General features: G+C 42.4%; 1 protein-coding gene across 6 annotated transcripts in view; it reads right to left on the bottom strand.

The window, feature by feature from the left end:
- Positions 1-597: 597 nt before the first annotated feature.
- RALGAPA1 (Ral GTPase activating protein catalytic alpha subunit 1) overlaps positions 598-23,265 on the bottom strand; it is a 647,855-nt gene continuing 625,187 nt past the window's right edge. For 4 of the 6 annotated variants that reach the window (XM_029598964.1, XM_029598967.1, XM_029598968.1 and 1 more), the window contains one exon: positions 598-4,102. In XM_029598964.1, the coding sequence (XP_029454824.1) occupies positions 3,957-4,102 (146 nt within the window). In that variant the 3' untranslated portion in view covers positions 598-3,956. Of the gene's footprint in view, positions 4,103-19,298; positions 20,347-23,265 lie in introns of those variants that run through there. The other 2 variants (XM_029598965.1, XM_029598966.1) reach the window with 2 other exon arrangements.

Consider the following 23,265-nt stretch of genomic DNA (forward strand, 5'->3'; position numbering starts at 1 on the left):
CTAAATTCACTTGCTTTCCAGGCAGGGACACATGGCTTGATCCAATAAAATGACATGTACAAGTCTTAAATACTCTCTATAAAAGATCAATAAGTAAATTAACTATAAAGAAACTTTTCTTAACTGTAACTTACAGTAATTGGCCTACACAGTTCCCTCCAGCACAGATTAAAAATGAATAGTTTAGCCAGCAATGTCAGATGCAGTTTGGCAGGAAAAAGGGATTGGGAGGGACTTTTTCTTTTGCTGTTCACACCTACAGAGATGGTAGTCAGGGCTGCTGGTTTGGCAAGTTGTCAGCATGACCTACAAAAATTAGTCTTGGGGACAAAGCGGTCTAAGGAATGTAACTAGAGTATTTTATAAATAAAATATTTTATATAGTCATATAAAGTATGGAAAAGTAAACTTGGTTGAAATAAAGTTATAGTGTTAATTGGGAAGCAATATTCCTCATCTACCAAGGTAACAAAAAAAATAAAATTACCCACAAAAAAATGTCAGCTTGAAAGTGAGTTATGAGTGTGAACATCTTCCAGTTCAATACCAGACATTAAATCAAACATACTTCTAAGCAGGAAGCAAATACACAAAAGGTGGTAAGAATAATTTTATTGTATTATTAAATAGCATGTCATCTTTTCTTTAACCATTACAAATCTGTAGATACTACATGAAATGACAATACGTATTTATAGTTCTATATTGTCTTTTATGGCTATATTTACACATGCACTTAGTACTGACGCCATGCTACATTTTGTTGGTAGAAGGGGCCCACTTGGAAAGCGAGCTAGTGGATTTTATGGGTGCTAATTTTCTCTGGAAAATCTCTCTAAGAAAGTGGAATGTGTGCACTCATCGCCTGGCGAGTTCCAAAATGACAAGCTGGAGAATGCGAGAGGCAGGCTCGCTTTATACATCTCTGCACAATGTTCCTTTTTCCTTCTCCCACAGCGTGCACAGATTTAAACAATGAATAGACTGTACATTGCAAATGGGCTTATCCCCTATAAATGCAAAAAGTAACATTGATGCCTGTGCTCATGGCACTCTGATGCTAGTTATCCCACCTCCCTATGGAAGAAGTGCATTTAGCAGTAAGATCATAAAAAAAAGGAAACCAACAAAGGCAACATTTGGAAACAAGCATAATACCCGAGACCCATTCAGTTTCAGTTTTTACTACTTATCAATGAAAAATTCCAAGATCTTCAGACTCTGGCCTAATTTTACCCAAACCCACATAGACCAGCGTCAAGATGCTGCTGCTGGTAATACCAAAAGAAGACAAACCCCCAGGGATAGTATCAATATGGAGATTTTGGTAACTACTAAGTACCCATATGACACACCTCTTTATAATTTGCACATTCCTTTTGTAGCCTCACTTGCTGGCAAATACCTCCCTCCTGTCTGTCCTCTGTTAAAACATTACAACAACAAAAAAAAGACTTGATTTTAACCCCTACATATCTTCCCTATTCAGCTCCCTTCTAAGTCCTTTACACTAATTTTCACTGGTATTTTATTCAGACCTACTGACCAACTCCTGGAAGGCTGTACTGATTCAGAACTGAAAGCCAAGGCCTTTGCTGAATTGTTCTGCATATTGAATTTTTATTCACCAGAATGACATCAAGAGCCCACAAGGAATGAAGCAATGTCAAGAGAAAAGCAAAGTGTTGCATAACCGAGGCCAACTGTAAAAAGTAATTAAAAATTCCATTTTGACTCATTAAAAAGAGGGGCATCAAAATGCTACAAAGTGGACTAATTTATTTATTGTTTTATATGCCACCGCTTCCCAAAATAATTTGGTCCAGTGTGGATGGATTGATGAAGTGAAAGAGCAAAGGGAATGAACGGACAGTTTGTATTGCTCTCATTTACCCAAATTCCCTTTCCTTTTAGTGTGTAAAAACGAGACCTTTTACCAGTCTGTTCTGTGATTTTCAGCCACTATCTACCCATTTTACAGTTTATAACCACTTTTTTTTTTACACACTCAATGGTTATACATTGAGAGTCAACTACAAAGTTTAGATGAGTTTTCTGTAGTTGATGCCAGACAAAACATTAATCACTGGTAAGTAATACCAGCTGACAGCTCATACAACTTACAGAAGATACACACTTGCACTGCAAATTCCATTCTCACTGTGCAATAAGGGAATGTGTATGAATGAGATTAATCTGTAAACTCAGCCACAAAAGTAGGTAAGGTCTCAGTTTTACAGTGACTGATGTGATTAATCAGAGGGACATCTTGACATGATAGTTAAAGTATCATACTTTTGCCTTCATACAAATGTGCTTAAGAACATAAGAAATTGCCATGCTGGGTCAGACCAAGGGTCCATCAAGCCCAGCATCCTGTTTCCAACAGAGGCCAAAACCAGGCCACAAGAACCTGGCAATTACCCAAACACTAAGAAGATCCCATGCTACTTATAGCTTCAAAATTTTTTTATTATTTTGAAACAGATGTACATCCAAAACCTAATTGCAAAAAATGGAACTCAATGACATTATGCTTCATTTTGTTATTACTTATATTCAAATCAAACTGTCATCTGAGTAACTGGATGTCAAAAAGGACTTGGTACAGGTTTTCAGGGTCTCTCTCTTCCAGGTTACCAATTTAGATCCAGCCTAGCTTGGTAATGACTGGATATCATTACTGGCTGAAAGCTGCTATATGTGAAATGAGCTGGTGGTTTCAATCCAGGTCCCAGCAGAACCATGGGCACATCATTAAAACAGACCACTATAATTTGGCACCATTGTTCAGTCTTAGCACAGGCACAGACCCTGAATGATCACCTTGTCCTTTCTCCAGAGCTTGGCTGAGCTGGAATGAAATAGCACTGTTGTGTGTGTGTGTAAGCTTGAAATCTGCCACTGCTCGTGCTGCTCAATGGATAAACAGCGGACTTTGGTTTCTAGGATTATTAGTCTGGCATATTTCATGGGCACTAAAAAACAAACTTCATTAGGAAATTTGTATTAGATTAAAAAAAAAGAAAACAAACCTAGCATAAAAACATGTGTGTCAATCTTCCTTTACTGTGAAAACAGTTTGATGATGCAGGTTTTTCTTAATTGAAATAGGACGTCAGAACGGTAAAGAGACAAGAATATAGATATTTAGAAAAAAGGATAAGGATTTTCCTTTACAGTTTGATTCTTGTCAGTTTGAGCAGTTGTTCCTGGTAACTTTTGATTGCCTGTGACCATATGGGTAGTTTGATAGTAACACCAATGAATTGTGCTTTCCCTGGGCACACACCGTGTCACAGCTAAACTACTAAAAATAATAATAATAATAAAAAAGCTTTCATAGATATATGACAATGACTGAAATGCAAGCAGACCATTTTCTTTGAGTATTTGTATTATATAATTGTAACTTAAATAACCCATACATGTCTTTTGTATCCCAAAGCTTGTAATGCTCAACCAGAATTTTATAAATGCATTTTGAATTGAAAATGATGCACCCCTTTTTTTCAATGGCACATCTCTTACATTTTCAATATAAAGAATATATTTGATAGAAAGTAGCAGAGTGGAGGGACACTTTTAAAAAATAAATAATGATGAGACTGCTTTCTCCAATTACATTGTGTGAACCACAAAGTTAAACGTGATCGTTCCTATATTATTTTCAAATCATGTAAAAGGTGCAAAATCTGCAGTGAAAAAAAACCCCATATGGCAGCCTTGGACTTTGATAAAAAAAAACAAAAAAAAAAAAAACAAGCTAAAATATTAAGTTAAATATAAAATTCCAGTGTCATTTACTAAAAAAATAATACATGTACAAGAAACAGGCTGGTTTGTGATGAACTACACCTTAGAAACATTTGCTGAGTGAAAATATTTATACAAGTCAGTGTGGGTATGCATTAGCATAATCAAGGTAAAGAACTTTATGGCTGTGACTAGGAAACCTAGGACTTATTGGCCGAGCCAGAAGAACGCCGCAGTTTCATGGACATCCGACTTTTACTAGTACGGGGAGACATGGGAGAGGCCAAGTCATTGCCATCCACTTGAGCTGCTGGATTTTCGCCTTGCTGATTCTCTGAGCAGGAGCCTGAAAAACAGTAGAGAAAGTAGGTGAGTCTGGTCTTAATGCCCTCAAGTGCCCTAGAAATCTCACAGTTTCTGTGCTCCTATATGTTATTCATCTGGCAACTTCCATGCCAACTGATCTTTTAGGAACTCGCTGGGCGGATAGCTTTCCTACAGATGATGATGAAAGCTTCAGCCAATAGGATGCCTTTATCATTTTTTTGCAATGCAGTGTTTGAGTAGCCAAATTAGGCCTTGAGAAAACAAATTTTGAAGGTTGTGGTACCCTAAAAGGGGGTCATTTTTATAACAGGCTGCATAAATTTGCACGCAGTTATGCGGCCAAGTTACACCATTTTTTCAAGACGAGCTTACATATGCAAGTTTGATTTGAAAATTATCCCAGGAAAACTGTATACACACAATTACACCTGCTATTTGATGTGTGGAGTTCTGCCAAGAGAATTTATGTGCACATATTTTTTAAAATCAATAAGTAAGTATATATGTCCCAAGCCAAATCAGACTCCACCCCGGAACACCTTTGCACACAACAGTACATGCGTACAGTACGAGGCCTGATTTCCATGTAATTTTTACATGTGCTGGTCATGCCATTACTGCAAGTAAAATAGTATTTTACCCATATAAGTTCCTTTGAAAATGACTAAAGGACTCATAAAAAATGTTGCCGTGCCTGAGCTTTTTGAGACCATCTGAAGTAGGGACCTATGCAGGGGCAGACGTCCCAACAGGTAGGGAAAGTCTGACCCTGCCACTGAAAATCGTGTTCCTGAATGGCCCCCATCCTTCTTTAGGGTGACTGGATAATGCAACATCAAGAAGGGAGCCCTTTGGACTTGCTGCAACTTGCGATTTTGGAGGAGACCCACCCGCCCGCCCCCCTAGCTGGAGGGTTACATCTGCCACCGGAGAGACCCATGCAGTTTTGAAAACTCATGCATTACAACACTTTTTTTTATTAGCACTTTTTAAAGTATCACAGCCCAGAAAGACTTCACATTTTGTAAGAAATTAATTTAGCTAAAGTCTCATGCACAGTCAATGACATCATAAACTGACAGCAATATTGGAGTAAAAATAATTATTTTTGTAATTTACTTTTTTGTTTTGCTCTCAAAAAAATCAGTAAGTGCACACATGTATGGTCTTATATGAATCTACTATCAGAATCTGAGGATCATGCCTGAAAGCATTCATCTGCATTACAGGGTTTAATGTATCATCATTAATACAGTACACAGTAAACAAAACGATGGAGCTAGAATTTAAACACTATTGAATTAAAGCAAATGTAAATAAGATTCTTTGAAAACTTATGGCTCCTACAGTTGCTCGCAGAATAAAAACTACTGGGCATTATGTAAGCAGACAGAATATTTTGTTTACTAAAAGCTTTAGAAAAACTGCTGATAGTTCTTTTGAGGGTACTTTGAGGATGGACACTGAGACCCTTTGGTAAGCTAGCTGGGGCATGAGGGAAGGTGAAGCTTTTTTTTTTTTTTTTTTTTTTTAAATCAATCAATGAAATATGCCAGATGTTACTGGAGCATTTCCTATTAGCAGCTTTGTGGCTTTAATAAACAATTGTAGAAGTCTTAATTCACTGGTAAAATGGTAAGTGCTGTACAACCATTAACAAAATTATGAAATGTATACCACAGCTTGATCACAACAAGAGGTTTTTTTTCTCATCTGTGTGGATGTTGGAGGTACAATCATGTAGGCTGCTTTTCTCTGTCAAGGGGTTTCTTACTTGATTCCTGTTGCTTAATCGTTTCCAAATTTATCTAACATGCCTCTGTTCTCAGCAATCTCTGCTCCACCTTGTCATATATGCTAAGACATTCTTCACTGCTTTGTTGAAATGTGGGAGACTCCATTGAGAAGTTTCACTGATGTCAACGGGACTGCCCATGGGCTTGGTCCCCGGCTCATTCTAGCAGATGACTGTGTATGACATCTGTAATTCTTGGCTGTTTGGTTCTTCTGGTCTTAACAGATGTGTAGAATCAATCTAATTTTTATTGTGTCTTTAATGAATACTGCATGTGATTGCAAGGGGATTTGGCATACATTTTCATGAAAGATATGTTTATTTACTTACTTGGATATTTTACCCATCCCATTAAAAATGCTTAGAACAGGTTATATCATAACATTCATAATAAAACACACACTACAATAAAGCCAGACAAGACCCAGCCCCATCTGCTGACTCTCCAAGCGACCCAGCCACTCACAGCTCATAATAACCCAATCTACTGCAGGAAACAAATTGTTTTTAATTCTCACCTAAACTGCCTTTAAATCCCCCACTTGTCGCGACCTGACAGCTTATTCCACAGCTGTGGAACTACACAAGAGAAAACCAAGGGACAAGCCCTAACAAGACCCACCACCCACAGAGAAAGCGCCTCCGAACAACCTAATGCTTAGGATCACAGCAGTTGTCTTGGATAGCTAGATAACCCCTGGATTAAATACACTGAGTCCATTTTATTCAAGATTTTAAACATCAGTATCAAAACTCTGAACAGAACCCACTCACTAACCGATAACCAATGGAGGTTATACAAAATCGAGAAAACATGTTCTCTCTAAAACATGTCTTAACCAACAGCTGAGTTCTGCATTTTGAGCTCTCTGAAGCCTGCCAATTCTATAGATAAGCAATTTGAAATATATAGAACAGAAAGTAATCAAAGTGTGACATAACTGTGAATAAGATTTTAGCAAAATCAAAGTGGGAGAAAAAAAGGGCAGATCTTTCTTGGCTGTCTCAAGTGGTAGAACCCCACCTTCTGCAATCTGCCATTCCAAGGTTTAACCCAAACCAATGTCCACCCCCAAATTTCTTACAAAGTCCCCTGCCATAACAAAATTCTGACCCCACAACACAAAGTTAAATAGTTCGACAGTATGCATTCCATGCCCATAAAATCTCTGTTTTTTGGATATTCAGTCCCAGCCAATTTGCAGCTGTCTAGCTCTTAATGGTTTGCAGGCACTCCTCCCAACCTATCAACTCAATTATCCTCAAGAGGGATATATAGTTGATCTGCAAATATGTGAAACAAAACCCCAAAAGCAGAAATTACCACTGATAAAGGCTATAAACAAATATTAAATAATTGTGAAACATCTGTCAACAGTGAATACTGCTTTGAAGATTTCTCTCTTCAACTCACTTCTTTCCACTAAAAAACAATCAAATTAGGCCAATGACAATCTACCCACCCCTTTTATTGCCAGCCGCTAGAGCAGTAGAGAGTGGTCGATTGTATCGAATGTAGAGCTAAGATCTAACAGCACTAGCAATGAATCCTCTCCTTTATCAAGGTATTTCCATAGATCACCCAAAACAGCAGTTCAGACTGTTCCAGTATTATGGTACCTTCTAAATCCTGACCGCTCCTCTGCCAACATTCTGTCATCCTCTACATATTCTTGAAACTGCCCCAAGGCTACTTTTTCAATAAAGCATAGACAAAAACAGTAGTTGGGAAACTGGCTGATGATTTTCCCACTTCGAGAAGGCTTCTTAAGAATAGAATGAATTGTGGGTTTTTTTTAAACAGAAAAACTCCTGTAATCAAACAGTTATTTACCATAGCCTGTACAGATGTTACAACTCCCCTAGCTAGAGACAAACAACCTACATGGACACAGGTGTAACCATGAAGTAGTTGGATGACTTGACTTTAACAAGGACATTAATGTAGATGATACAAAGTCTTCTAAGCTGGAGAACCCCTCACCAAAGAAAGCAATATAAAATACAAAATGTATTGTACACAAGCCAGGCCTGGATTTATGCAAAGGCAACTGCCTACGGTGCCAAACTTTGAAGGCACCTAATGTCCAGGCCAAAAAGAAACCTACTTTTGCTTGCTTTAGGGCCATGTGCCAGCACAGCTTAAAAAAAAAGGCACCACTGGTGGCATTTTGCTTATGGAAGCAAAAATCACAAATCCGGCCTTGACATAAGCCCACATATTAGAGAAGGGAGTGCAATATCTGTTGCAAAGAAGGCAAAAGGTTAATGATATACAATAATTATGTGTTTTTGAAGAGTGATTCAGAAATGGTTGGACAACATCACAGTGTTGATGCTCTGCATCTGTGGCAGTCTTTCTCTTTGTATTATTATAAAAGAGCTTGTGGAAACAGTATCACTTACAGCCCAATATGCTGTTTACAGCACCAAGCATTTCATCTAGTAATGTTTGTTTAAAAAAAAAAAAAGTGCTGATATATGCAGACTAACCTACTTTAATAAAAACAAAATATCTACAAATTTGGAAAAGCTAATTTAAATTGAAGGCAACCACCATAAGGTCCAAAATTTCTGCAGCACCAGTACTAACACGATTATAAATCTGTTAAGTCTGTCAATTTTGAATTAGGTACATGTTTTAACAAAACAGGAAAAGGTAAATGTCAGGTTTCAATTAGCACAAGGAAAAAATGGTAGGTTTTGAAAATAATAAACCCCCCCCCTCTATTAAATGCTTATATAATTAGGCCATTTCAGTCACATTTAAGACATGCTCTGAAAAGAAAGTACAGTTGTGATCATACGTTTACATCTGTTATTTTTAATGTGTTTCAAATTAAATGATTATGCATGACAGAATAGCACAATGATTAAACAAACCATAGCCATAAAGGAAACAATCAAATGGTCCTGTTCAAAAGTTTGCATACCCTTGAATGTTTGGGCTGATAATATATACTCAAGCTGACCCACACAGGTTGAGATGGCAATGAAGAGCAAGTATCCACACCTGTGCCTTGTTTGATTGTAGTTTGTGTCTGTGTATAAATAGTCAATGAATTTCTTAGCTCTCGACACACCCTTGTGCATTTCACCCAGGGCTGCACTACTTTGGTGGCTACTGAAGCATGAGGAAAGCAAAAGAATTGTCAAAGGATTTGCGAGCAAAAATAGTTCAACTTTATAAATCTTGGGAAGGATATAAGAAATGATATCCAAAGATTTGAAAATGCCAATCAATACTGTTTAAACTCTAATCAAGAAGTGGAAAATGATGGGTTCTGTTAATACCAAGCCATGGTTAGGTACACCAAGAAAGATTTCAGACAGAACTGCCAGGAAAATTTGTCGGGATGCAAAGAAAAACCCATAAGCAACTTCTACTGAAATACAAGCTTCTCTGAAACAAAGTGGTGTGGCTGTTTCAGCATGCACAATAAGGAGATACTTGAACAAAAATAGGCTGCAAGGTACAGCTGCCAAAAAAGCCATTGCTGCCCTAATGCCACAAAACAGCCGGCTTACAATACACCAAACAGAACCTAGAGAAGCCTCAAAACTTCTGGAACAAAATAATTTGGATTGATGAGATCAAAATTGAACTTTAGGGTCAGGGCCATAAACGTTGTGATGGTAACTTTTAAACAGGTGCGTGGGCATACATGTGCGTGCGTTGATTGGACTGCGGCCAGGGCTGCGGCAATTTTATAACATTCACACACACATTGTACAATAGCCTGACCTTATGCACATGCAGTTTTAAGTGGACATGCTCTTATGTGTGCAAATGCCACTTCTACCACATTTTTAGGGGGATTTTAAAAGACACGAGTGCCGATGCCATTACCAGTTTTACCAGTTAGTTCTCAGTTCGCCCAGGTAAGGAACAGGGCTTCCAAATTCGCCCTGACCTTTAAAACCCCGCCGATCTATTTATCTTTATTTTATAACTTGTACATCATCCATAGCAGAAGGAGTTACGTGGCATGGGATCCTGACACATGCCTGTAGGTGTATTTATGCACTAATTTCAATGTGAAATCCTGAAACACCCATGCCCTGCCTCTTTTTTGGAACTTTTCATTTGTGCGCGTAGCGGCAAATACGTGCGTACTTGGGCGGCTTTTATAATCCACTTGGTGCGCGCTGGCCTGACTTGAGCACGTTATCTCCCGGTTTGGGGGGCGTGCTGGGCTTTTAAAATTCACCTTTATGTTTGGAGGAGTCAACAAGGCCTATGAAGAGAAGCACACCATTCCTAACGTGAAACATGGAGGTGGATCTCTGCTGTTTTGTGTGTGAGAGCTATAGTGGCACAGGGCATTTAGTCAAAATTGATGGCAGAATGAATGCATCATCTTATCAGAAAATATTGGAGGAGAATTTGCATTCATCAGCCAAGAAGCTGCGCATGGGGCGCACTTGGACTTTCCAATATGACGATGATCTGAAACATAAGGCCAAGTTGGTGGCTGAAGCAGAAGAAAGTGAAGGTTCTGGAGTGGCCATCACAGACTCCTGACCTCAACATCATTGAGCCACTTTCAGGAGAACTCAAACATGCAGGTCATGCTAGACAACCCAAGAATTTATAGAATCTGGAGGCTTTTTGCCAAGAGGAATGGTCAGCTTTACCACATAAGAAAATAAAGGGCCTCATTCACAACTATTACAAAAGATTGCAAGCCGTCAATGATTGCTGTGGTTTGTTTAACGATAGTGCTATTCTGTGATGCATAATAGTTTAATTTGAAACACATTAAAAATAAGACGTGTTTTGTCTGATCACTCATGTTTTCTTAAAATGCTGCACATCTTAAATTCTGACAAGAGTACGTAAACTTAGGCGTACAACTGTAGCCAGAAGCTGCCATTCTAGAGCAAAATGACCAGAATACTGCATCAACAGAAGAATATTTCACCCAAGTCTTTAAAATTTAATCTTAATTCATTTTGGGTGTGTGGTCATGCATTTTACACAGAAACCTTAAAATTCCTGAAAGCTTTAGGATGGGAGTTAAAAGCCAGGTATTGCCTTGTTTGGGGAATTATTATGGTGCTCTAAACTAGGGTAATCCAAAGGATTGGTTAAAGTAGTGCATTTTGATTGAATAGTAAGATTTATTCCTTAGTGTAAAAGCGAGCAAAGGTTAACATAACTTAACAAGCAGCTACTTGTTAAAAGACCTACAGTGAACAATGAAATATAAGAACCATTTATGTCAATAGAAGCAGAAGTAGCAACAGATTATCATGCTACCGGTACATTTAAAGAGAATGTGAGTATATGGCCCTGTATGTCCATAACTCATTAACACTTGAAAGTTTAATATGATAAGATACTCTCTTCCCTTATCCCACCCTCATGTATATTATCACATTAAAGTTCTTTTCCAAGGTCATTCTCTATTGCATTTTCTGACTGTCGGGACCAGAGTGTACCACAGAGGTGAGGTATTTTAGGGAATGGGTGTGAAGCTTCATGGATGACTATTACCGCCAGCAGAAGCGAGGCTCTAAAAGGTTCATTTGCAGAGCAGGTTTCCTTGTTTCTTACCTAATCCTTGGCTAGCAAGTAATTTTATTTACCATATTCTTTTTCCAAGTGGAATAAAAGAAAAAACATCCCCTCATCCCAGCAAAAAAAAAAAAAAAAAAAAAAAAGCATAAGACAGCAGTCTATTGATATACAGAATGAGGCAGTAAGGCTTTTCATTAAAGAATCTGTATATTGTTTCAGCTCAAATGGTCAATCCTTCCCCCTACTTTACATAATCAAATATGGGAGGAACAGTAGTTTCAAAAATCAATGAAAGGGTAGAAACGAAAAAACAATGGAGAAAAATTTACATTGGAAATCTAAAGCTAGCTAGCTGAGCACTTCCAAAACCTCCATCATTAGCGGAGGAAGAATCATTCAATTCCAGAACACATTAGCAAAGTGAGCTCATATTTCTTAACTATATAATGCACTCCTTTCAGCTGATGGACAAAAGGTACAAGTAGAAGAACAATGTAACAAGAGTAAAAAGAAGCCTAATTTACTTGTATACTGCTAGATAAGGGAAAGAAGCCATAACTGTAAGCCATATTGTACCTTTACATACAATTACACAGAACTCCCCCCGCTACACTGCAATGACAGGAACCCAGTAGTAATGAAGGATTACAGTGTACCAGAAGCTAGCAAGTCAGTCAAATCTTATGATTGAACATTCTGTGAGATTTTGGCATGCTGAGCTCTTGTACAATAGGACCAACCACAAAGTGATCTTTTCTTTACACCTTACCAGCATGAAGCAACTTACTTAAATATAAATTTAACAAAAATACAGAAGAAAAAAACACAACCCCCAGACTTTAATATCTAGAAGACTGTTTTAAGATACCTACATTTGTATGTGCTCTCACAGCTTCTCTCCTTTGCAAAACCATTTCAACAAAGTACCAGAAGGTAAACATTTCTTTATAAAGCAAGCTACATTTTTAACCAGCAACCAAAATGTAAAGAAAAAAAGTCAAAATAATGAAGGCCCCCCCCTTTTTCCTTCTCAAAATAATGGAATGTACCTCAGTTGTCCAGCTGGAAAGGACCTCATCTCTTTCCAGAAAGCATTGAAATTTATGCCAGTATTTTATAAACTGTGTGATTGGAACCGCAATTGAGCTGGGTCCTTGTGGAGGATCGGACCTTGTTGTAGCAGGTCCCTGTGTGGGGGCAGGGGTAGGGGGTTCTCTGCCAGCAGTCTTCTCATGTTTGCGTACCAGGGTCTTCTTGGCCAGTCTGGAGCCACCAGAAGAACTAGTCCCTTGTGTAGGTGTATCTTATGAATGATTGAACCCAGAAGGGGCCACGGTGGGAAGGCATATAGTAGGGTCCCCGGGGGCCAGGGCTGTACCAGGGCATTGATCCCTTGGGACTGTGGTTCCTGCCTTCGGCTGAAGTATCTGGATACTTGGGCGTTGGATCTGTTTGCCAGAAGGTCCAAGTCCGGTGTCCCCCACCGATCCACTATTATCTTGAAGGCTGTGGGTGACAGCCTCCATTCTCCTGGGTCTAGACTTTCCCTGCTGAGGAAGTCTGCCGTGATGTTGTCTTTCCCGGCGATGTGGACGGCGGAGATCTCCTGGAGGTTTGCTTCCGCTCACGCCATCAGGGGGTCTATTTCTAGGGACACCTGTTGGTTTCTGGTTCCCCCCTGCCGGTTGATGTAGGCCACTATCGTGGCGTTGTCCACATTACTCTGACCGCTTTGTTTCGAAGTCTGTGGATGAACCGCATGCAGGCTAGTCTGACTGCTCGCGCTTCTAGGTGGTTGATGTTCCATCCCGCCTCTTCTGCGTTCCACTGCCCTTGGGCGGTTAGCTCCTCGCAGTGTGCTCCCCATCCTCGTAGACTGGCATCTGTGGTGAGTAGAGTTCAGGTTGGGGAGGAGAGACTTGATCCCCGGCTCATGTGGCTGGTCTGCAGCCACCACTGTAGCTGGGTCCGAACTCTGCCTGGGAGTGATAGACGTACGGTGTAGTTCTGGGACCGTGGGCTCCACCGTGATAGGAGTGAGCGCTGTAGGGGTCTCATGTGGGCTTGCGCCCATGGCACAACTTCCAGTGTGGATGCCATCAGCCCGAGGACTTGCAGGTAATCCCGTGCTGTGGGGCGAGGGTCGTCCAGCAAGGTTTGTAGCCTGTTCCACAATTTTGATCTCCTTGTGGGGGTCAGGCTGACCTTGTCCTCCTTGGTGTTGAATCGGACTCCTAGGTACTCAAGCGACTGTGAGGGCTGTAGGGAGCTTTTGTTTGTGTTGACTACCCATCCTAGGCTTTCCAGTAGAGTTCTGACTCTGCTGGTTGCTTGGCGGCTTTCCTCCGGTGTCTTTGCTCTGATCAGCCAATCGTCCAGGTAGGGGTGAACAAGGATTCCTTCCTTCCTCAGTGTTGCCACCACCACCACTATTACCTTGCTGAACGTCCGGGGTGCTGTGGCTAACCCGAAGGGTAGTGCCCGGAACTGGTAGTGACTGTTCAGGACTTTGAAGCGTAGGTAGCACTGATGTTCCTGATGAATGGGGATGTGCAGATAGGCCTCCGAAAGATCCAGGGATGTGAGACACTCTCTTGGTTGTATCGTCCTTATAATGGATCGTAGGGTTTCCATGCGGAAGCGAGGGATCCTGAGGTGGCGGTTGACAGACTTGAGATCCAGGATGGGCCTGAATGTTCCCTCTTTCTTGGGAACGATAAAATAAATGGAATAATGGCCAGTATTTATTTCCTGTGTAGGTACTGGGGTTATGGCTTCGAGTGCCAGAAGTCTGGACAGTGTAGCTTCCACCGCCGCCCTCTTGGAGGGGTCGTGGCAGGGGGACTCCACGTACTTGTCTGGAGGGGTTCGTAGGAAATCCAGGTAGTACCCCTCCCGAATGATGGCTAGGACCCACTTGTCCGAGGTTATCGCGACCCATCTGTGGTAGAATAGGGCTAATCTGCCCCCATGGCTTCTTCCCTTCGATGGGTCGGCTGAATCTCATTGTGGAGTGCGGCTGGGGCCTGTACCCGAGCTGGCTTCCCTTTTGTTGTGCTTGGTCTGAAAGGACTGGTTCCTGCCCGTAGGGTGGGGCGCTTGATAGTTGTTACTGTAAGGATTGAAGCGCTGCGAACATCTGCCCCTGGAGGACCTGGGGAAGGAACGCTGATTTCTCTTTGTCTTATCTTCCGGTAGTTGCCCCATTTGACGGCCAGTTTCTCTAGTTCACTGCCGAACAGGAGGGATCCTTTGAAGGGCATCCTTGTGAGGCGCGTTTTGGAAGATGCGTCAGCCGACCAGCTTCGGAGCCAGAGTTGTCTCCTGGCAGCCACCGCAGAGGACACTCCTCTGGCTGCTGTGCGCACTAGGTCGGAGGCAGCGTCCGCTAGGAATGATATCGCTGGTTCCATGTCTTCTCCCGGGGTGTTGTTCCTGGTTTGTGATAGGCAGGCACGTGTCACCACGGTACAGCAGGCCGCAATTTGTAGAGACATAGCGGCGACGTCAAATGATTGTTTGAGGACGGACTCCAGATGTCTGTCATGAGCATCTTTTGAGTGCAGCTCCTCCTTCCACTGGGATAGTGGTGCATCTAGACACTGTGCAGACCATAGCATCCACTTTTGGGCATGCAAGAAGATCTTTGGTTGCTGGGTCCAGGGCCGCCAAGGCTCGTCCCCCTTTGAATGCGGATTCCAGAGCGTTCCATTCCAGGTCAATCAGCTGCTGCTCTGCTTGTAACAGGGGGAAATGGCGAGAAGTCTGTCAAAGACCCTCCAGCAGGGGGTTCGGTTTCGGTTCCCCCGAAGTACCTGGGCCCGGGATAGCGAGCTCCGTCAGACATTGATTGACCAGGTCCGGGAGCTCGTCCTTTGTGAAGAAGTGTCTCATGGTTCTGGGAGGCTCTGTCCCCGGGGGGAGCTCCCCTTCTTCTAGGGGTTCGGCTTCTTCCTCAGAGGTGTCCGAGTCCCCGTAGGCGGAGCTTCTGGGTAATGGGAGCCTGTGCCTAGGTCTTGAGGGGCCTGGAGCCTGTGGGTCCTCCGGTGAAGCATGTGGTTGGCCAGCCAGAGGTTCAGTTTGCATCTGAACAATGGCGTGAATTCCCTTGAAAAACTCCACCCATGATATGGATGCCGGGTCAAAGCCGAGAGGCGTTGGATCCTTGGGGGTCCCCGTCTGTGGGGGGGGGGTCCTCCTGGCTAGGTCCTGGGTGCCCCGAGGAGCTGGAACTCGGCCCTGGGTGGGATTAGCCCTGTGCTGGATCTCCCAGGCCTCCTCGCACTGCGTGCACAGGGCAACGGCCTCCTCGCTTTGTGCGGCTCTGATGTGGCATGCCGGGCAGAGGCCTTGCGCTTTAATTTCTGTTCCTGGGGGTGCCATGGTTGTCGGCACGTAAATCTTATGCGCTCCGGTGCGCTTAGGTTGAGCGTGTAAGTTGTGCACGCGGCTGTGCCGTAGATATGCGCTCGGCTATGTGCACGCAAGTTATGCGCGCGTAAGTCTATGCGCACAAGTGCTTTGTGCGCCTGGCTCAGGGATGTGTGCTCAGAGGTGAACGGCGCGGTGAGTAGACCAAGATGGCAACGGCGAGCTCACGGGCAATATGGCGACCCCCTCGGAGAGTCTCCACGTGGGTAGACTCTTGGAATAGCCGAGGATCAACCCGGTGGCACTGGTCCCTGTCGGTGACCTGTGCTCGTCCTCGACCCTCGGAGACCGGATTCGAGTAGAAGATTTCTACCTTACCTTGTCTTCGGTGCTTCCCGGTTTCGTCCCGGGTGGTCTCCGGCTACGGGGGGAGAGGGCAAATACCTTCACCGCCACGCTCGAGGGTGCACCCGCTGACTCTCAGCTGCACCCGAAGGATCGGGGGCTAGGTCCTCGCCGCGATTCGGCCGCCGGACCGAGGCTCACCTCCGAGGGACCACGGAAATCACCTCGGGAATCTCAACTGGGGGAGGGACCCGAGGGTATCACCGCAGGAGAGCGGGGCTCGTCTTCAGGTAGGTTTTCTTCTTTCAGTTTTGGGTTTTCTTCTTTAAATTTGATCTAACGCTTAAGAGCGTGCAGAAAGTCCCTAACTGCTATGGAGACGGAAAATACTGAAGAGCTGCACTTCCTGCAGGGGTATATGTACTAGGGGCTGACGTCAGATTGAAATCTGATCCGTCTCCAACTGCTAACAGGAGTACACTATACCCATTAGTCCTGAGTCCATCTGCTACATACTAGGAAAGGCTGTCTTTCACAGCTCCACAGACTGAAAAGCCTTTGTGAGCATGCACAGAAGTTCCTGTGCTGCCAACTAAGCTCTCTCAGTTTTTTCTCATTTGCAGTAGTAATCAGATGTGGAAACTTTTATTCTCTTAGGCCTAGATTTATCAAATTGCTGTGTGTCTTCACAGAGGCATCCCACTATCATGGGAGAGTGTCGCCACAATAGTGGGGTTTCTCCCCTGAAAACACATTGCGGTTCCATGGCGGGTTCTTTTGTATAGCAACAAAACACAACACAAGACTGCTTTAATGTGATGGTAGCCCCAATCTCACGGTTCCACCATTGTCTTAAAGGGCCGCTGAAAAAAAACAAAACACAGCCAAACAGGGAGGTTGAGCAGGGGTCATTGCTGGCTCCCCCCATTTCAATCCTGGACCGCCAGTTAAGGCAGCCCCGACTCCCCAAAAAGTAAAATATGGTTGACAGTAAGTGCGTGGGGGCAGCAATAGCCCTTGCCCCCAATATCCATCTACAAATCCCCCCTTCCACTGGCCCCCCGATATTTTCAGCCTCCCTCCCCGTTCCCCCCTGACAGTCAAAGACCGACTCACTCCTCCCCCTAACCCCCACCCCTGATATCCTCCACGTGGCCCGAGTCCGATCTCTGGACCTTACTCCAGTCACATGGCTGGGGTAAGGTGAGGTTGGCACCATTTTGTAAAATGGTGCCAATTGGGATGGATACGAAGGTGCACCTGTCCCCGCCACAGGATTGAAAATAAGGTAAAGGGGTGTCTGGAAAGGGGCTGGGGAGCTGAGAATATTGGGGGTCAGGGGGATTGTTCTGGCTATCGGGGATTCAGGGGGAGGGGGGATTGTTCTTTGGCTATCGGGGGTTAGGGGATTGGGTGTTTGGCTGTCTTGGGGGATCAGGAAGGGGGCTGAGGATTTCGGGGTCAAGGAGGATGGATTGGTATTTGATATCGAGGGTCAGGGAGATTGGTCTTTGGCTATTGGAAGGGTCGTGAGAGTTGTTTTTTGGCTATTGGGAGGTGGGGGAGGGGGACTGGTATTTGGCTTTCAGTGGGGAGGGGGGCGAGGATTTAGGGGGGGCTGTAGGAAGAGTAATTTGGAGATGAATATCGGGGGAGCCGGGGTAGGGGGCCATCACCACGCATGCTGTCCACTTTTTCTTTTCAGGGAATCGGGGCCGCCGAGTTGAAACAGGAGTCAGCAATGTTCCCTCTGTTCAATCTCCCATTTGGCCGCAGTTTTTAAAATGTTTTTTTCCTACTGTGTTAAATGTGCAGTGGGAGTCTCAGGACCTGTGTTAGGATCCTGGGCCTCCCGCCGCACATCTAACACATGCCAGGGAGGTGTTATTTTATCATGGCTAACAACATTCTCAGTCAGCTGAGATAAAATATCTCCATAGAATTGCCTAGTAATGACCTTCTTTGCATGCATTTGTATTAATCATGCATTCAAAGAAGGTCATTGTAATAGGAGAGGGTATCTGGGTGGGGACATGCAAAATACCGTGTATATGGTGCACTACTGCAGCAATATCGCGCGATATAATGTGTGTTAGAGCCTATTATTGCACACTGAGGCCCTAACGTGATTTGAAAAATGACAGTTACTTTGCTCTCACCATAATTTTTCAGTAATTTCTTTTAATTTCATGTGTGTTCATTTTTTTCTGAGGATTTGTCGTTTCAAAGCCAAAAAAAAAAGGTTGTATTTTCTCTCTTCAGCTTTACCTCTTGCCAAAATGACAAGTTGCCAAAATCAGGGAGAAGTCCCTTTAACTTATGTGAATGACGTCACCCATTTGTGCGGCTATTAGTTCCTGCTTGTCCACAGAGAATGTATTTTATAAAAAATGCGCATATTCTGCTTCTGAAAATACTTAGACGTGTTCTTGCAATCACCAATTCGCTCAGACCCGCTAGTACTTTGCCCTGATCCCCACCACTAAACCTTGGCCTCCCACCCAAAAACTGCAGACAAAAGACAGTGCAATTTCATGTTCATGACTTAATTAGCAGGTATAAAAGTGCATGGACAAGTTTGGAAATGTATGCATATCTATCTCTTTTCAAAATAGCAACTTGTGTACGTACTTCCAAACCCTGCCCCAGAATGCTCCAAACTTCTTTTTTCCCTGTTAACGTTTAAGCATGACGTATGTGTGTACTTGCAATGTTTCCAAAATAGTATATGCACTTGTACATGCTACTTACAGAAGTACATGCCAATTTTACACCATGGAAATATTTTGAAAAATAACCCCTATAACACTGCTGTATTAGAAAAATACTGGGCTCACAGAGAGAATTATAGTAAATAAAGAGGTTGTGATCACCTGGGTCATTTCCATTCCAATTGATAAAAAGCTTGATGCAAGAAAACCTGGTATTGAGATAAAGGAGAAAAATACAAGGTGGCACTGCTATTAAATGTGTTAGTACCAAATGATTGCTCTGAACAATGTATAGAAAGAGAGCCTTAACCCTTACTACCTGTCATGAAAAGAAAACTATTAATACTGTTTGGGGGATACTCTGAGTTCATGAATCAACATTGCTTTAATTTTGTTGTCCTTTCGGATCCCATCCCCAAAACTCAATAAATCATACAAAGTAACTATGAACAAACATGATTTATTTTGTTGTTAAACTTTTTATTTAGTAAGAAAAAAAATCCCTATTTCCCATGAAATCAGTTTTATCATTTTATAAATTTGGAGAAAAAAAACACAGTTTCTCATGAACAATTTTTTTCAATGACTTCAACAAAGTTTTAAATAAGATACACACATCACCAGGAATTTTTTTTCACTGAACTGAACCAGAACACAGCTTTATGATAGTTATCTGCTCTTCGTGCACACACCTTTTATGGTCTCCCCAATGTCTTTGTGATTTGTGGTCTGCTACTCTGAGACAGACAGCACAACATGCCCTTTTTCTCTCAGCAAGTGCAGTAGTGGATACTGGGATTTTGCAGTTTAATGTAATCAGTGCAGTTCTGATTGGTCTGGTCAGATTATTGGTATTTTGTAGTTTTCATCTGATTGTCCATTGATCAACTGCACTCCCAGCCGAGTAAGGAACAGGAGCCATCTTTCTTGAAGTAAGCTGCTGATCTAAGCAGGATGATTTCGCATGAAAACAAAGCTAGCATCTGCATCAACATCAATCAAATTGAAAACACTGTCAGTGGCTACCTGTTTGCTTTGCGTTTGCAAGCAGTCATATGTACTAAGTGATTCAGGTCATCCACTGCATTCTTTATTTTGTTATAGTCCATAAGTAGTGGGTTTTTTTCCTCTCCAACCACTGTCATATCGTAGTGTATCGTTGACAGCAATATTACTGCTTTAGATTTCCTGGACAGAGAATAAAAATAAGGTGAGATTCCATTAAAAGCAAAGCTAGATGAGAATGTCAGGGCCAGGCAGGGTGATTGAAGGTAATTCCCTGGCAGGAGCAGTACAGGACTGCAGAGGATCTTCTGCCTGGTTGGCCACTTCCCCTTTGAGTTGAGCCCGTAGGTTCTGGTGGCTAGCAGGACTTCTCTGGCAAGGTACTTAGAGCAGAGACTCAGAGACAAGGCAGGCCGAAGTCAGGGCAGGCAGCATTCTAGCAGAGGCAACGTCAAAGGTTGAGCCAGGTCAGGAACAAGAAGTTTGTCTAAGTCCAAGGCAATGCAGGGCAACTATAATAGAGGTCATTAAAATCATGAGAGGTCTAGAACGGGTAAATGTGAATCGGTTATTTACTCTTGCGGATAATAGAAGGACTAAGGGGCACTCCATGAAGTTACCATGTAGCATATTTAAAACTAATCGGGGAAAATTCTTTTTCACTCAACGCATAATTAAACTCTGGAATTTGTTGCCAGGTGATGTGGTTAGTGTAGCTGGGTTTAAAAAAGGTTTGGATAAGTTCTTGGAGGAGAAGTCCATTACCTGCTATTAATCAAGTTGACTTAGAAAATAGCCACTACTATTACTAGCATCAGTAGCATGGGATATATTTAGTTTTTGGGTACTCGCCAGGTACCTGTAGCCTGGATTGACCACTGTTGGAAACAAGATGCTGGGCTTGATGGACCCTTGGTCTGAGCCAGTATGGCAATTTCTTATGTTTCTTAACAGGATGCAAGGGCTAAGCAGGGGGCAGGAAAAGAAGACACCAGAAAGCCATTGGGAGGCCAAACACGTAGGAACTAGGAACAGAACCTTGTTCATTGCCTAGTCCTTTTGCGTTAGGCGATTCATAAATAATAATAAATGTAAATGTAAGAGAAGAAGAAACAAGGCAAGGCAACACAAGAACACACAAGAAAGGTAGGCCATTGGGAGGCCTAGACAGAGCAAGAACAAGACAAGGGTGACTATAGCAAGGAATAGGAGTGATTCAATGAAAAGGCAGAGAGTAAGCTGTGAGGGAGGATTTTATAGGGCTGGCCTTGCTGCATCGTGCAGCCTTCAAGGCAGAGGCTAGAATGGTCTGAGTGTGGCCCAATAAGGGAGCCACCTAGCAGCTAGTATTGTTACAGAGAATTTCTTGGTTTTTGATCAGGATGCATTTGGAATGTCAATCTTGTTTCGGTTGATGATGCCCAGGTAGGTCATATTTTCATTTAGAAATTTTTCTGCTAGGTCTGTGCTGGTGAAGAAAGTTATCACCCACAACATTCCTTCATGATTGATACCAGGGCTGAATATTTTTTTGCACAATATGGTTACCTGTTTGCCTAGGACATATTTTGCCCACCTTTTGAGATCTTCATTGTCTCCACATTTAATATCACTATCAATTCAAGACTTTGACTCTGTTTCGGGCACAGAGGGGGTTCAGTCCTCATTATCTTTCATAAAAAATTGACAGATACAGTACATCTCTCTTTGTAACCTCTGTTCAGCCCATACTGCCTATTTAAAATTCTTGGCTTATGAGCTTAGATTTGTTAGATCTAGAAAGAGAGCTCTATCTTGGATAGGCCTTACACTGTAGAATACCCTTGACAGATGAGCCATGCTGGAATTAGGTTATTTAGTATTCTAAGGTCAATTGAAATCTTGTCTTTTTACTGCTGCATTCCTTTGATGAGTTATTTGACTGCAGGCTAGATTTGTATCATGCTGTCATGATTCCATCGCTATGCTATACAACTTTGCCATATTTGTGTTTTGCTATGATTGTCATCATATTGTATATTTTAATAGTTTTTGGTTTTATATTTTTATGTATTTATTATATAGTCTTCCTCATATAAGAGAATAAATTGACAACTGACATTGATAAATTACATAGAATGGTCTCAGTCACTCTGCACAAAAACAGGGAAGAGGTCCTCAAGAAGAGACTTATTTCTCACCTGTGGAAGATAGGGATCTGAGGGGAGACCTGGAGATTCTTCCTCTTCAGAATGACTTGCTCAAGCTGTAAACAGACACTCTTGAGATTGAGAAATATAAACTAAGATTGCACCAACCTATGAACCATAGTCTCAGTCGACATAAGATGGATATTGTGGCTTGGGACTGAAAATCACTGCATAGGTGACAACGCTTCTCTCTCCGACACTATGTTCCAAATTGGCGCAGAAAACCTGATGCAGAGTCTGTATGCTAGACATCAATTTCACTGCTATACCACTCAGTGCTGGCACCAAGAGTCATTCAGTGCTTGAGGTGCCAAAAGAGGGTCTCAAAGAACTTCTTCTCAAAGACTGCTTCGGCCAAAGTAAGAGGGGTCATGATAAGAAAGAGTAAGTCTTCCTGTGTAGCCAAGGAGGATGGACCAATGGCAGTGGTATGGACTACTCTCACAGCTGAATCTCAATTTGGGAGGCTGAGCTTATCTCCGGATGAAATCACTTAGGAGAGTGAAAGGCAGTCTCAAGACATTGATGTCTTTATATGATGCTTGGTGCTAACTCCCCTTGAACCTGAAATTCAAACCCTGAGGAACACCTCTTGGAGTGTGACTCAGAATACAATTGTTCCCTCAATGTCAAATGAATGCTGATGCAGTTCCTGGATCAATACCAACGTCTTTAATACTAATAAGGGTTAATTGGACTTTGACATCTTTCCAAAGATGTCTAGTATGGTGTTTCCCAACCCTCTCCTGGAAGTACTTCCTAGCCATTCAGGTTTTCTAGACTTCCACAATGAATATGCATGGAATATATTTGCATACGAGTCTCCAATGTATGCAAATCTCATGCTTATTCATTACGGATATCCAGATTGGTTAGGTATACCTCCAGGAGAGGTTTGGCAAACACTGGTCTAATAGATGTAATATAGGAGCTTGATGGTCCTTGTTGACATACGTGAGCAGATGTCACAGCCAGGGACATCGTGCTCTAAGCCCAAATGCTGTATACAATGGATATGATGATCAGTGACGGACATTTTAAAATTGCTTTGCAGGCATCTCTTGAAGTCCCTGTCTTTCTTCTTGGACATGGTGAGAAAAACAGACACGGGGAAATCAAACTTGAAATTTTGACAAGAAAGGGGGAGGGTTGATTAAGGCCACCATAAAAGCCATATTGAGAAGGAAAAGAATCTCAGAGCTCAGCAACAAATGTCAAAAAAGTAAAAAATCTTACCAAAAG

The sequence above is a fragment of the Rhinatrema bivittatum genome, chromosome 4 (genome assembly GCF_901001135.1).
Source record: "Rhinatrema bivittatum chromosome 4, aRhiBiv1.1, whole genome shotgun sequence".
NCBI lineage: Eukaryota > Metazoa > Chordata > Amphibia > Gymnophiona > Rhinatrematidae > Rhinatrema > Rhinatrema bivittatum.